Source organism: Pelophylax lessonae (assembly GCF_965119305.1).
Source record: "Pelophylax lessonae genome assembly, contig: HAP1_SCAFFOLD_297, whole genome shotgun sequence".
Classification (NCBI taxonomy): Eukaryota; Metazoa; Chordata; class Amphibia; order Anura; family Ranidae; genus Pelophylax; species Pelophylax lessonae.
This window is the reverse complement of record NW_028120047.1, coordinates 203,493-218,206: the sequence shown is the minus strand read 5'-3', so window position 1 is coordinate 218,206 and position 14,714 is coordinate 203,493. Positions and strand designations below refer to the sequence as shown.

Sequence of the window (14,714 nt, the reverse complement as noted above, 5' to 3'; positions counted from 1 at the left end):
TGATCGATCCCTGCTGAACCAGCTGAATTTCCATGTATCTATGGTCACCTCCCCTCCCCCTCATCTCCTTCATTATGTAAGTCATGCTGAGATAATCTCCTATTGGCTGAGCAATATTCTCATTTGTCGCTGAGCTCCTTCTTGCTATTCCTCGTCCTGCCTGTTGTTTCCTTGGATTGATTTTCTGTGTAGTGACCCCGGCTTCATCTCTTGGATGCGCTCGTCTGTTGCTTGTCCTGACCTTTATCCTGATTCCTGGATCTCCCCCTCATCTCTCCTCCATATCCACTTACACAGCTTTTCTCCACACCTGCAGTGACCGGGGGGGGGGGGGGGGGATGAAAAACATGCAGCAAAATCCATCCCCACCATTAGGAGCTCTGGAGAAAATTGTCTGCTATTTACACTCCGTTCCTCCGCACGTCACCTGATCACATGAGAGATTACTTTCACACTTTCCTGACAGATTTCGGTATGGTAAAGGTCAAAGTTCACTCTTCAGTGTAGGAGAGGTAGGACGCACCCAGAAACAATGATTTGGTTTGTATGGGGGCCTCATATAGAGGGCCCCTCAAATCTCCCCAACCAAATGTTCCTGCATTCAAAGTCTATATGTCCTATGACATCACACTGACCTCACAGCTCTTCCCCCCAATGTCTCTCCATCTGGCTTTTTTTTCTCATGCTCTTAGGATGTGGGCGGACCCTTGGAATTCTCACTTTCAAAAGTGGGTCTGTTGGTCCTGCGTTGTATGTTATGATGTCAGAATGTCTGCAACAAGCTTTTACTCTGCGTAGTGTGGGGGTCCTGTGTGGGTAAATTATAACTCAGTCTGAGGTGGGGCTTTAATAAATAGAGACCTGACCTGAGAGATGAGGAGGATTCTGGCAATATGATTTAATTTTACTATTTGTGTTCAGATCTAGAGTTTTCCTCCTGTGAAGTCTGGAGATCATATGACCATCACATTGCCTCCACCTCCCTCCCTGATAGAATAGAGAAATACAAAGAAGATTCTAGAAGTCACCTGAGAGATCATGGAGGAGAGGTGAGCGGTGCTGGGAATTCTGGGACATTATCCAGTAACAGACAAGGGATGTGTCTGGATGGTGACTGTATCATTGTGTGTGTCAGGTTCCTATAAGGTGTCAGGATGTCACTGTCTATTTCTCCATGGAGGAGTGGAAGTATTTAGAAGGACACAAGGATCTCTACAAGGATGTCATGATGGAGAATCAGCCGCCCCTCACATCACCGGGTAAGAGGAGACTTTATTGTAAAGGAGAGAGCAGTACGGAGGATCCACCTAGATCCCCCATCATCTGATAAACACATAGAAACAATGTATTCAGTCAGTGTGTGTGTTTCCTACAGATGGATCCAGTAATGGGAACCCACCAGAGAGATGTCCCCGTCCTCTGTATTCCCGGGATTCCACACAGGAAGGTCACACCATCCCCCACCATCATCAGGTAGATGAGGAACAATCACTGATAGTATCATTAGGATCTGTACATTATCTGCATTGTTACCATTGATGTCATTTTTATTATATATTCAGAGTGGAAACCTGAGAGATTCTAAAGTTGAGGTTAAAGAAGAGATAAAAGAGGAGGATGATGAGGATAGGGTGATGAAGGAGTCAGAGTTTCTAAGGGAACACAAAGATCTGTACCAGGACACCATGGTGGAGTCATCCAGCTACAGAAACCCACCAGAGAGATGTCCCCGTCCTCTGTATTCCCGGGATTCCACACAGGAAGGTCACACCATCCCTCACCATCATCAGGTAGACAAGTGACAATTATTGGTAGTTCTTATTTATATACAGCATGTTTGTTACAATAAATGTTTTATTATATATTCAGAGAGGAAACCTCGGGGATGATAATATTGATGTTAAAGAAGAGTATAAAGAGGAGGATGAGGAGTATGGAGTGATGGAGGAGTTTTCAGAAGGACACAAGGATATGATGGAGCCACCTAATACCAGGAACCCACCAGAGAGATGTCCCCGTCCTCTGTATTCCCGGGATTCCACACAGGAAGATCCCACCATCCCTCACTGTTATAAGGTTGGTGGGACAAAGTATCTAGAACATGGACGTGTGGGAGCAATGTGTGGATATTTTATGTCAGCTTATATTTTACAGTTGATATTTTCTTGGTTTAGGGTGAAGATCTGATAGATCTAAAAATTAAAGTTAAAACAGAAGAAGAGAAGTATGTGAGGGATGATCAGCAGTCTATGGAGGAGGATGGAATAACGGGGACATTTATAGAGGAGGACACTCCTACAGAGATCAGCACAGGTGGGTCATTAACACTAAATACATTCCTCCACCCATACTGCTCACTGATTGGTCCAGAGTAGGGGGGGGACTGGGTGATATCAGCCTGTAATACCCTGGTCACTTTCCTGAGCTGTGTTCCCCGTCCTGTATTCCTGTATTTCTCTCAGATAATCTTCCTTCTCTGTGCTGCAGACACAATTTATGTATCTTGACTGGAATTATAGAGATTCTGGGATTCAGCTGGCAGCAAAATGTTACTTTTCACCATAGGTGTTGTGACAGTGTTCACCGTCACTGGGAGTGAGGGACAGATACTTGGGGGACGCTGAGAGAATGGTTTGGATGGCTTCAGATGGGAGAGTGATATTTGTCAACGGTGGCTCTCAAGAAATGTGGAGATTTGATCCCACTTTGCACTGTGGGCCTGTGGCCTGTTGCCATGGAGTCTGTGACACCTAGATGTGTATTCCATGTCCTTCAATGTCAGACAGGCTTTCCCTATTGAATGTGTATTGTGTGAAATCTGCCTGTCCCATTGTTAAATTTTAATGACCTCAAGTTGTTCTGTCCAGATGGCCAGATAATTAGTTCAGGCTTTGCACCTAAATGGGGTGGGTGCAGCCGTACTGGGTGAGAGGATGGCCACAAAGGTAGAGGGGCTTTTAAACTAGGGAATGGGGGGGAGGGTACAGATGTAGAATTAGCCAGTGGAAAGCAAGATTCAGAGGGCAGAAATGGGGGCATTAGCGGTAGGGTGTTCGGAGCTCCTATACCCAGGGTGGGTATGGGGAAAAACCACAAGAGCAGCCTAAAAACATCAAATGAGGATATTTGTAACCGGTCAAAATTACGAGGTTTGTATACCAATGCCAGAAGCCTGGCCAACAAGATGGAAGAGCTGGAGCTGCTGATGTTTGAGGAGGACTTAGATTTTGTGGGGATAACTGAGACTTGGTTTGACAGCTCTCATGACTGGATGGCGACCATTCAGGGGTATTCCCTTTATCGCAGAGATAGAGAAGGTAAAAAAGGGGAAGGGGTATGTTTGTATATTAAGAACAGTATACAGGTAAATATGAGGGATGATATTAATAATGGAGCTAAGGAAGAGGCAGAATCCCTATGGGTAGAGCTTCAAAGGGAAGGCACAGTGGGGAAGGTAATATTGGGCGTATGCTATAGGCCCCCCCACCAGAGGGAGGTGGACCTCATTTTACAGATAGGATTGGCAGCAAGGATGGGAAATGTCATTATAATGGGGGACTTTAATTATCCTGATATAGACTGGGCAGAAGGAACAGCGCACTCAGCCAAGGCTCGGCAGTTCCTAAATGTTTTGCAGGACAATTTCATGGGTCAGATGGTGAATGCACCGACAAGAAACAAGGCGGTACTTGACCTACTGATTACTAACAATGCAGACCTGCTCACGGATATAGAAATACAGGAGAACTTAGGAAACAGTGACCATAGGTCAATAAGTTTCAGTATTAATTACAGTAATAGGAAGCACAAGGGCAATATAAGGACACTGAATTTCAAAAGAGCCAATTTCCCAAAACTGCGCTCACTGCTAGAAAATATCAATTGGGATAGAACCCTGGGAACAAAGAACACAGAGGAAAAATGGGAGTGCTTCAAGAGCATACTTAACAAAGGGATTGACCAGTGCATTCCAAAGGGAAATAAATTTAAAAGAGCAAAATTAAACCCTGGGTGGCTAAACTCCAACATAAAAAATGTATATTAGTGCTAAAGAAAAGGCCTTCAAAAAATACAAGACTGAGGGGTCATTGGCAGCATTTAAGCATTACAAAGAGTGTAATAAGAAATGTAAAGATGAAATCAGGGTGGCTAAAATAGAACACGAGAGACATATAGCGGAGGAGAGTAAAAAGAACCCCAATAAGTTTTTTAAGTATATAAACAGTAAGAAAGCGAGGCCAGAACACATTGGCCCCATAAAAGATGACAAAGGAAATATGGCCACTGAGGACAGAGAAAAGGCGGAAGTGTTAAATAATTTCTTCTCTTCAGTCTTCACAAAAGAATCGGGGGGCTACACAAACCTAGCTTGTAAGGCCGAACTAAACAACACACCTCAGGAAATACCGCCATGGCTAACAGAAGATAGACTTAAAACTAAACTAGAGAAACTTAACATAAATAAATCACCGGGACCGGATGGCTTGCACCCGAGGGTTCTGAAAGAGCTCAGCCAGGTGATTGCCAGACCATTATTCTTGATCTTTAAGGATAGTTTACAGACGGGTATGGTGCCAGCTGATTGGAAAAAAGCCAACGTGGTACCAATATTTAAAAAGGGGCCGAGATATATCCCAGGTAACTATAGGCCGGTCAGCCTAACATCAGTAGTCTGCAAGATTTTGGAGGGGATGTAAAGGGACCACATACAAGAGTTTAGTAATGAAAACGGTATTATTAGTAGTAATCAGCATGGATTCATGAAAAATCGTTCTTGCCAAACCAATCTATTAACCTTCTACGATGAAGTGAGCTGCCACCTAGATAAAGGTAAGCCTGTGGATGTGGTGTATCTGGACTTTGCAAAGGCCTTTGACACCGTTCCCCACAAACGCTTACTGTACAAACTAGGAAGGTAGGTATGGACCATAAGGTGAGTACCTGGATAGAGAACTGGCTCCAGGGGAGAGTCCAGAGGGTGGTGATTAATGGGGAGTACTCGGATTGGGCGGGTGTGGAAAGTGGGGTCCCCCAGGGTTCTGTCCTGGGACCAATCCTGTTTAATTTATTCATAAATGATCTAGAGGAGGGGATATCTAGTACAATCTCAGTATTTGCGGATGATACTAAACTAAGCATGCCAATATCTCCTATGCAGGATGTGGAAACCTTACAAGCGGACCTGAACAAAATAACGGGGTGGGCAACTACATGGCAGATGAGGTTTAATGTTGAAAAATGTAAAGTAATGCACTTGGGGGCCAGAAACCAGAAAGCAAGCTACTCACTAGGGGGGGAACCTCTGGGTGAGTCTAGGATGGAAAAGGACTTGGGGGTACTGGTAGACAACAGGCTTGGCAGTGGCATGCAATGCCAAGCCGCTGCAAGCAAAGCCAACAGAATACTGGGATGTATAAAAAAGGGGATTCACTCCAGAAATAAAGAGATTATTTTCCCACTCTACAAGACTCTGGTCCGGCCACATCTGGAGTATGCTGTCCAGTTCTGGGCACCGGTCCTCAGGAAGGATGTGCTGGAACTGGAGAGAGTCCAGAGAAGGGCAACAAAAATAATTAGGGGAATGGAGGACATCAGCTATGAGGAAAGACTACAAGCACTGAACTTATTCTCTCTGGAGAAGAGACGATTGAGGGGGGGATATGATATCAATGTACAAATACTGTACTGGCGACCCTAGTATAAGGAACAAACTATTCAGAGAGAGGAGATACAATAAGACACGTGGCCACTCACTAAAACTAGAGGAAAGGCGGTTTAACCTTAAAATGTGTAAGGGGTTCTTCACTGTAAGAGCGGTAAGGATGTGGAATTCTCTTCCACAAGCAGTGGTATCAGCGGGGAGCATTGATAGTTTCAAAAAACTATTAGATGGGCACCTTGGAGACCACAACATACAGGGGTACACAATGTACGGTTAAAAGCAAACACACACACATCATAGGTTGAACTGGATGGACTGATGTCTTTTTTCAACCTCACTAACTATGTAACTATGTAACTATGTAAGGTTAATTGAAAAGTAAATTGGGTCCAGGTGTGCAAGTGAGATGTGGGAAAAAGGCAAAATGGAGTGTTGAGGGGAAAGTGATCAAGCCAGCGAACCTTAGGTCTGCCAGCGAACCTTAGTGTATACCTCTGTATCAGGATATGTGTTTGTATACATGTATCACCATATTGACTATCCCTGTTTTTAAGATTTGTATGTATAAAACAAATGTTTGTGTATAAATAAAACATTGTTATTTTTTAAGATTTTCTCTCTAGCGAGTATGTGGCACAATTAAATCCCCTTTTGCCCAGGTGTGCTTGATCACTTTCCCCTCAACACTCCCATTTCCCTTTTTTCCCACATCTCACTTGCACACCTGGACCCAATTTACTTTTCAATTTTTGACCGGGGACGGTGCCTCTGCATATACCCAGCCCACTACTCTCCATACAATCCAATAGTTCAGGGTTATTCTGTTTCTGTATACAATTCCATCTGCATATGGTAATGTAATCGGGCGGCCCCTGGCCTGTGTGTGGTGGCATGATTAGGAGGGGGAGGTCCATGCTGTATATAAATTATGTGTGACTGTTCCATAAAGAGTTCTACTTCACCCTCAATCTAGAGTCTTGTCTCTTATTCGGGGAATCTGCTACAAGGGATTGCTATGCTCTTCATACTCCCTTGGACAGATTCTCCCACCTGAGCTGTGGATCTCTGCAGCTCCTCCAGAGTTCCCATGGACCTCTTGGCTGCTTCTCTGATGAATGCTCTCCTTGCCCGGCCGGTCAGTTTAGGTGGACGGCCATGTCTTGGAAAGGTTGCAGTTGTACCATACTCTTTCCATTTTCTAATGATGGATTGAACAGCGTTCCATGAGATGTTCAAAGCTTGTTTTTTTTAATATAACCTAACCTGGCTGGTGTGTTCCTTGGCTTTCATGATGCTGTTTGTTTACTAAGGTTCTCTAATGAACCTATGAGGGCTTCACAGAACAGATGTATTTATACTGAGGTTAAATTACACACAGGTGGACTCTATTTATTAATTTGGTGACTTTTGAAGGTAATTGGTTCAACTAGATTTTAGTTAGAGATATCAGAGTAAAGGGGGTGAATACAAATGCACACCACACTTTTCACAGATTTTTTTTTTTTTTTTAAAGCAAACGTTTAATAAGTTTTGTGCAGTACAAAAATAGTACATAGACAACAAAAGTACAAATATCACAAAAAACTGCCTTACAGGCCACAGCTTACATAAAAAAAACGGGGAACACATAAACATGGCCGATATAAACACAGCAGCTAACTACAGATGAAGTATAGCATCCAAAGCAGGCGTGGGACAATCCATAAAGGGGAAAAAGGAGCGGAGTGGACCGGATCAGTAGGAGTAACACACGTTAAGGAGTACACGTGGAGGAGGCCTCAAGCCATCTATCCCATATCTTATGAAAACGTTTCAAACCACCCCTGTTAATAAACATCACTTTCTTGTAGGGGAGAGTACCATTAATGTCAGCCAGCCAGGTTGGGTGGGGAAGGTTGTATCCAGGTACAGGCTATCAATTTCCTGGCAGTAAACCGGGTTTCACGGAGAAAGCGTTGCGTATATTTGTCAATGTCCTCCTCAGGGAATATCCCTAGGAGACATAGCTTGGGGTCCAGGGATACCGGAGAACCCATGCGGTCATGTAGGAACTGGATTATTTGCGACCAAAAACCCTGCATGCATGGACAGTGCCATATGAGATGCCCGAACGTACCTGGAGACAAGAGGCATTTGGGGCAGATAGGAGAATGGGAGGGATTAAGCCTAGCCATCCACACTGGAGTGAGGTATGATCTACGTATGAGTGATATAGATCTGTGTGAGTCTATCAGAGAGTTTCGGAGACACCAAAGTACTGGCCTCCAGGGCATCACACCAATCATCATCATCCAGTTCCCTGACCTCCTCCGCCCACGACGCCCGAATGCCATAGGCTAGGGCAGTCATAGGTTTAGAGAGCAACATTTCGTATAACAGTGAGGTAAGTTTTTGATGTTCCCGACCCCTAAGCACATCCAAAAGGTCAACCAAGGGTAAGGCTGGAGGGTTGTTGGCAAATTGCGCCCGAATGGCATGTCGAATCTGCAGATAGCGAAAGTGCATAGAGGCCAGGAGCTGAAACTCCCCTCGGAGGGTGGCAAATGATTTAATTGTGCCCTCCGAAAGCAGGTGTGAAAGAAAATATATCCCTCTAGACAACCAAGCACGCGGATCAGGGAGATGCAAGAACTCCGGCAATAATCTATTAAACCACAGAGGAGTCATAGAGTGAAACCCGGTGTCTCCCGTCCTGGAGACTGCCAGGTCCCAGACCCGTCTGTGCTGGAATAGGAGACCACCGCGATCGGCAGTCGGCAGAGAGCCGCCCACCCCTCTAAGTATATTACAGAAAGGGTGAGGGAACCGTGCACCATTGCGACCACAAACCAGCATGAGATACGTATGGCAATCCTGTTTATCAATATGAAAAAGATGAGAGAGCTGGGCTGCAAGGTAATAGGCCGCAAAGTCTGAGACGGCTATACCGCCCAGCTTTGTGGGTTTATGGGTATGTTTCCATGCTAGCTTGTGTCTGCTGGTTCCACACATAAACGTTTTCAACAATCTATCCAAAATTACAAAGTACTTGTATGTTGCATATAGGTGGGTGAATGCCACAGGATATAGAGAATTTTGGGTAGGAGAATCATCTTGATCAGACCTACCCTCCCCATGACACCCAGTGGTAGGCGTGCCCAGGTCTGAGTCTTGGTCTTCACCAGGTCAAACAGTGGTTTAACGTTCAGGGGTATATAGTCAGGTAAGGAACGGTAAACAATAACCCCCAGATGCTTGAAAGACGCCACTCGGGTCAGTGGAAGGGCAGCCTGATCCGCAGATGGAGGGAACACGTCCACGGGGAGAATCTGGGATTTGTCCCAGTTGACTGTGAGTCCAGAAAAGGCACCAAATTGCTTAATGGTCAACAGGGCTTTTTGTAGGAACAGCCTGGGGTCGGCTAGATACAAGAGCATGTCATCGGCATAGAGGCCTATCTTTTCCTCAAAGTCCCCACAGCGCAGTCCACGAATGTCAAGGTCCGAACATATGGCTATGGCAAGGGGCTCCACCGCAAGGGCGTACAGGAGAGGGGATATGGGACAGCCCTGCCGTGTCCCCCCGAGAGAGGGAGAACAGCCGAGACGTCCAGCCGTTAGCCAGTACCCTAGCCCGAGGCGGATGGTATAAAATAGTAAGCCCTTTGACAAAGTTGGGGCCGAATCCGAATCTGCGGAGACACTGCCAAAGATATTGCCACTCAACAGAATCAAATGCCCTAGCAGCGTCAAGCTTTACCACTACTCTGGAGCCTATACAGTCATGCGTTGCCTGTAAGTTCATGAAAAGACGATGGGTATTAAACGCCATATTTTTAGCGGGCATGAAACCGGTCTGGTCGGGGTGGATAAGATACAAAATTACCTTGTTGAGGCGCAAGGCCAAGACCTTGGCCAATATTTTACGTCGCCTTGCAGAAGGGAAATAGGCCGATAGGAGTCCGGGAAGGACGGATCCTTCCCTGGCTTGGGGATCAAGACAATAAGCGCCTCGCGCATAGAGTCCAGTAGGACACAGTCAGCGAACGCAGCTTCATACACAGCAAGCAACTGGGGGGCCAAAACAGCAGAAAAATGGGAGTAAAACTCCACTGTGGGCCATCAGTGCCAGGGGCCTTGGCCTTCGCAAAATGCGAAATAGCCATGACCACGTCATCAACCGATATGGGAGCTTCCAGCATGGCAACCTGCGAGGAGGACAATGTGTGGAACTCAACCGAATCCAACAACAGAGCCAGGTCAGAAAGAGCATAGCGTACCTTAGAAGTATAAACCTCACCAAAGTAGGCAGCAAACACCTCCGTCACGGCTGCCGGATCAGCAGAGTCCTCCAACAGCGACGGATGGAGAGTTATGACCACCGGGGGGCCTAGTATCCATATGAGCGAGGAAAGCCAACAGCTTACCGGGCTTCTCCCCATATTCAAATGTGCGTTGTCGACTGAAAAACAGCTTACGGTCGGTTTTCTCACGGGAGAGGGTGCCGAAGGCGCGTGTGAAGTTTAAGTCGGGACAATAGGTCTCGGGATGGGGAATGCGCATATTGGCGCTCCAGGTCGGTCAACTGTTGTTCTGCCCGAAGAAGGTCAGACCGCGCCGCCCTTTTAAATCGGGAGATACGCGAGGACAAAAGCAAACGGGCATGGCCTTTAAATGTCTCCTACACCGCCGATGGGGCGGCAGAGTCAGCGTTAGATTGAAAATAGAAATCCCATTCCCCAGCTAACGAGTCAAGGTCAGGGACAGCCGTGAGCCAGAAAGGATTCAGACGCCAATGGCAGGTCGGGGGGTCCGTAAATGGAGATAATTCAATCCAATAAGGGGCATGGTCAGACAGTAAGTGAGGACCAAAACGGTCACCAATAAGCTTAGAGGTTAGGACCTGGGAGATCCATATGGAGTCTATTCTAAGCATGGTCGAGTGGGTTGCCGAATAACAGCAGTAGGCCCGGGTTGTAGGGTGTAGATGACGCCAGGAGTCCAGTAAATGAAAACTATGAAGCAGTCTACAAAAGCGGGTATCATGGTCAGGGTAGGCAGGGGTCAAGGGGGGTCCCAGCCGTCTCGGCCATCCTGGACATAAACGTCAAACCCTCGCTGAGGAGCGTGGCATGAAATGGGGGAGGCACATTCCAGGTGAGCAATTTTAACCGTGCCATGGGAGAAAATGGAGTATAAGGTATAGAAGCAAAGAATCAAGAGGCCCCAGAGCAGATAGCACCCCTGCCTGCAGCATAACAAAAATATACAAAAAAAAACCACATAGCAGCTGTGGAGAGCAATAAAACAATCAGAACAATCATAAGAAAGTGGGTAGCACAAAACTCATACATAATAACCCCCCACCCAGCCCAACACAGCCCCCAACCGGTGTGGGCATGCATCCCAAAACAGGTAACCACATTGGAGCAAGAGGCAAGGACCCACTGAAAGTGGAATGCAGCAGTCTCCATCCTTGGTGGCAACAAAACAGAAGAAAAAATGGGGCGAAAGTTCTCCGAAGAGGGGTCCCAGATGCAGGACACAACAGTAGGTGAGCACACAGTGAAAAAAGATGTATGTTCCAGTGTGAGCCGAGGTGCCCCTGGCTATAAGACAGGTAAGTGCAGTATGCAGAAATGGTAGCTGCCGCTAGCTCCCAGGCCCGGGAGCTGCATAGGAACAGGAGACCAACAGCTAGCAACAAACAAATGAAAAGTACATATAAAAGAAAAAAAAAATTAAAAAAGTGGAAGAAAAAATGAAAAATCCCCCCCCACTCACCCCCTCAACAGGCTGAAAAAAAGTGCAACAATGGGGGTCTCAGAGCCCCACAATGGCAGGAGAGGTGCACAGTCACAGGAGGCACGATAGAGATCAGTCCAGGGGAGTGCAGGGTCCGGGTGTCCTAAGGCACATTAACAGAAAAGCAAAGGCACATCAACAGAAAAGCAAAAGAGCCAGAACCAGCAACAAAAGTACTCACGGAAGTTGGTCTAACCAGGCAGTAGAAGAATCCGGGTCCTCAAAAAAGTGAACTCTATCGTCGCCAACCACCCGCAATCTGGCCGGGTACAACATAGAATACTTGAAGTTGCGGATCCTCAGGCGCCACTTAACCTCCATAAAGCGGCTACGCAGCTTCTGGACTTCTGCAGGGAAGGCCAAGAAGTTATGATTTTCCAGATGTATATTGCCTTTCTCCCGGGCCAGCCTGAGAACTGCGTCATGGTCCCTGAACTTCAGAAATTTAGCGATGAACTCCTGACCGTAGGTCTTAACCAGGAGGTCCTCCAAGAATGTGGCTGGGATGGTACCCTCCAGCAGGCCAATGAACTGGAGATTTTTACGCCAAGTGTGATTTTTCAGATCGTCCTGTTTGTGCAGCAGGTAAGTAATATTGCGGGAGGCCTGGTCCACTACATTTCTAAGTGGGGGGAGATCGTCCTCCATGCGGCCTATGCTTTCCTCGGCCTCTGACACCCGGCCTCGAAGCTTCTGCAGATCCTGCCGGAGGAGGGAGATGTCCATCCTCACCTTCTCCAACTTAAAGGTAAGGGAAGCCTTGCAGTCAGTAATAGCTTCCAGGATCGCTCTTTCATCCAGCGGCAGTGCGGCCGAGGCAGGAGAAGAGGATAGGGAGTCACCATCTTAGGCCTGCAGGCTTCCCTCCTGTTGGCTGAATTTGTCCAACTTTGCCGCCGCCTCAGAGGTCTTACGGGGAGGCGACATGATCCGCAGATGTCCCAGAGCAGCAGCAGCAAGTAACGGGGTTCAGTGTCATGATATGTCAGAAACAGGAATGTATGTACGGAGGAAAGCCGGGAGAGCACGGCTCACACACGTCCACTCACATACAGCTTCAGGCCACGCTCCCCACTTTTCACAGATTTATTTGTGAAAAGAATTCCATTTATCACTTTCCTTCCACTTCACAATTATGTGCCACCTTGTGTTGGTCTATTACATAAAATAAGTTTACGTTTTTGGTTGTAATATGACAAAATGTGGAAAATTTAAGGGGTGTGAATACTTTTTCAAGGCACTGTATAGGATGTGGTGTCTGAGGGCCCTGAAGTCTATAGGTAGCACCTTCATCAGAATCTATTGAGTCCCTGTGTGTTGGGCAGAGACTATCCCATCAGGTCCTTGTGGGATTCTAACACTGTAGATCTTCCCGTCCAGTCCAGGTTCCAGTCAAGTGGTATTTTCCAGTCCTTAAAGTGATTCCCACCAACTCCCCCCAGATCCGGGAGACAAAAATTCTGCTGATTCTATTATGTAATATCACTCTACAGAGGACTGGAAGACTATGAGAACACAAATGATAGCTTAAGCAAGGGTGTTATGCCTACCTATGAATACCCCCAAGCACCTAAAGCTCCTAAACAAGCTCCAGTAAAGGATAATCCCAAAGAGGAGCTGGAAGGTCCCAGCAAGGGTCACTGCCCTATTAGGTCTAACCGGTAGCAGTTGCTGGCCAGGAATTCAGATTATGTTGTATAATGTACTGCCTATAATTATTGCATTTTTTTGGTAATCATCTGTTTATCTTGCTGAATTTCAGTGTTTTATTATTATTGTAAGTTAATGCCAAGAACAGCTTCTGTAGGCACATGTAGGTTGACCTCCCTACATAGGTGGTGCTGATGCAACCACCCTGCCAGGAGACTAGAGGACAGGAGAAATGCACATTCCTCTTAGTTCTCTTTACATGTCATTGGGTGATCTGCTGTCCGATTGGACGCTACCACCCAGATGACCAACACAGACATCTTTAGAGAAGGCAATGCTTCTAAGAAACAATGGCTCACTGCAGTTGGTGCACATGTTACGTGTGGTTAGGTGAAGGACAGGAACCCGCTTGATCGAGAGAATGTGCCTAGCATCAGGGAGAGATTCTGGAGGAGGAGGGGCAGCAACCTTTATCTTGGTTGTTCTCCTCCCATTCCTCACTCTCTGACCTCTGGTGGGGCTCAGCCCACTGTTATTCATGACTAAATCATGGACTAAATAAGGAAGTGCAGGACTTCTTTTGTTGGGACGATGGCAATGAGTGATAAAGGGGGAGGGGACACTCATCTTATAATCCCCCCATCACTGTCACAAAGACAGTTCTCATTGTTTCCTCACTCTCTGACTAAGGTCCATGAATAAAGAAATGAACTGGTAGGAGATCAGAGGACCCATTTACTAGTTACCTTGAGGGGGGGAATTGTAAGATCCTCAGAGACAAAGCTGTCTAATGTGGGCGGAGTCCTGATTTAGGGGAACCAATCTGCTCATGTCTAGTAATAATCTTTTTATTTCTATTTTAGTACATGGACGGGAGATGAGGAAAACCTCAGAGGATTGTCTCACTTTGTCTCCAGACTGTAAAGTAGAAGATGAGGACATCACACAGTATAGTCCAGGAGAAAACCCGGCTCCCTCAAATGTCCATCCGCCACCACACAGTGTAGATGGACCATCGTATTCCTCCTATCCTGAGGAACCTCAGACTGTGAGGGATGGTGCCGGACCATGGTATTCCTCTTATCCTGAGGAACCTCAGATTGTGAGGGACGGTGCCGGACCATGGTATTCCTCTTATCCTGAGGAACCTATAGATTGTGAGGGACGGTGCCGGATCATCGTATTCCTCTTATCCTGAGGAACCTCAGACTGTGAGGGACGGTGCCGGACCATCGTATCCCTCTTATCCTGAGGAACCTCAGACTGTGAGGGACAGTGCCGGACCATCGTATTCCTCTTATCCTGAGGAACCTCAGACTGTGAGGGACAGTGCCGAACCATCGTATTCCTCTTATCCTGAGGAACCTCAGACTGTGAGGGACGGTGCCAGACCATCGTATTCCTCTTATCCTGAGGAACCTCAGACTGTGAGGGACGGTGTCGTCCTTCCAACAGATAAGAGGTTTTCCTGTACTGAGTGTGGGAAGTGTTTCCATTCTAAACCTAATCTTATTGTGCATAAAAGGACTCACACTGGTGAGAAGCCGTATTCCTGTCCTGAGTGTGGGAAATGTTTTTCACAAAAGGCCAATCTTCAAATAAATCACTTGTTTCACACC

General features: G+C 46.6%; 1 protein-coding gene across 1 annotated transcript; it reads left to right on the top strand.

Moving 5' to 3' along the window:
* Window positions 1-921: 921 nt before the first annotated feature.
* On the top strand, window positions 922-14,098 carry LOC309543686 (uncharacterized protein; the record flags this gene model as incomplete). The annotated part of the gene is made up of 7 exons (XM_082276137.1): window positions 922-1,049; window positions 1,136-1,259; window positions 1,376-1,473; window positions 1,563-1,790; window positions 1,870-2,076; window positions 2,175-2,313; window positions 13,959-14,098. Coding segments are annotated over 7 exons (1,064 nt in total), but the record flags the coding sequence as incomplete, so codon positions are not given.
* Window positions 14,099-14,714: the final 616 nt, after the last annotated feature.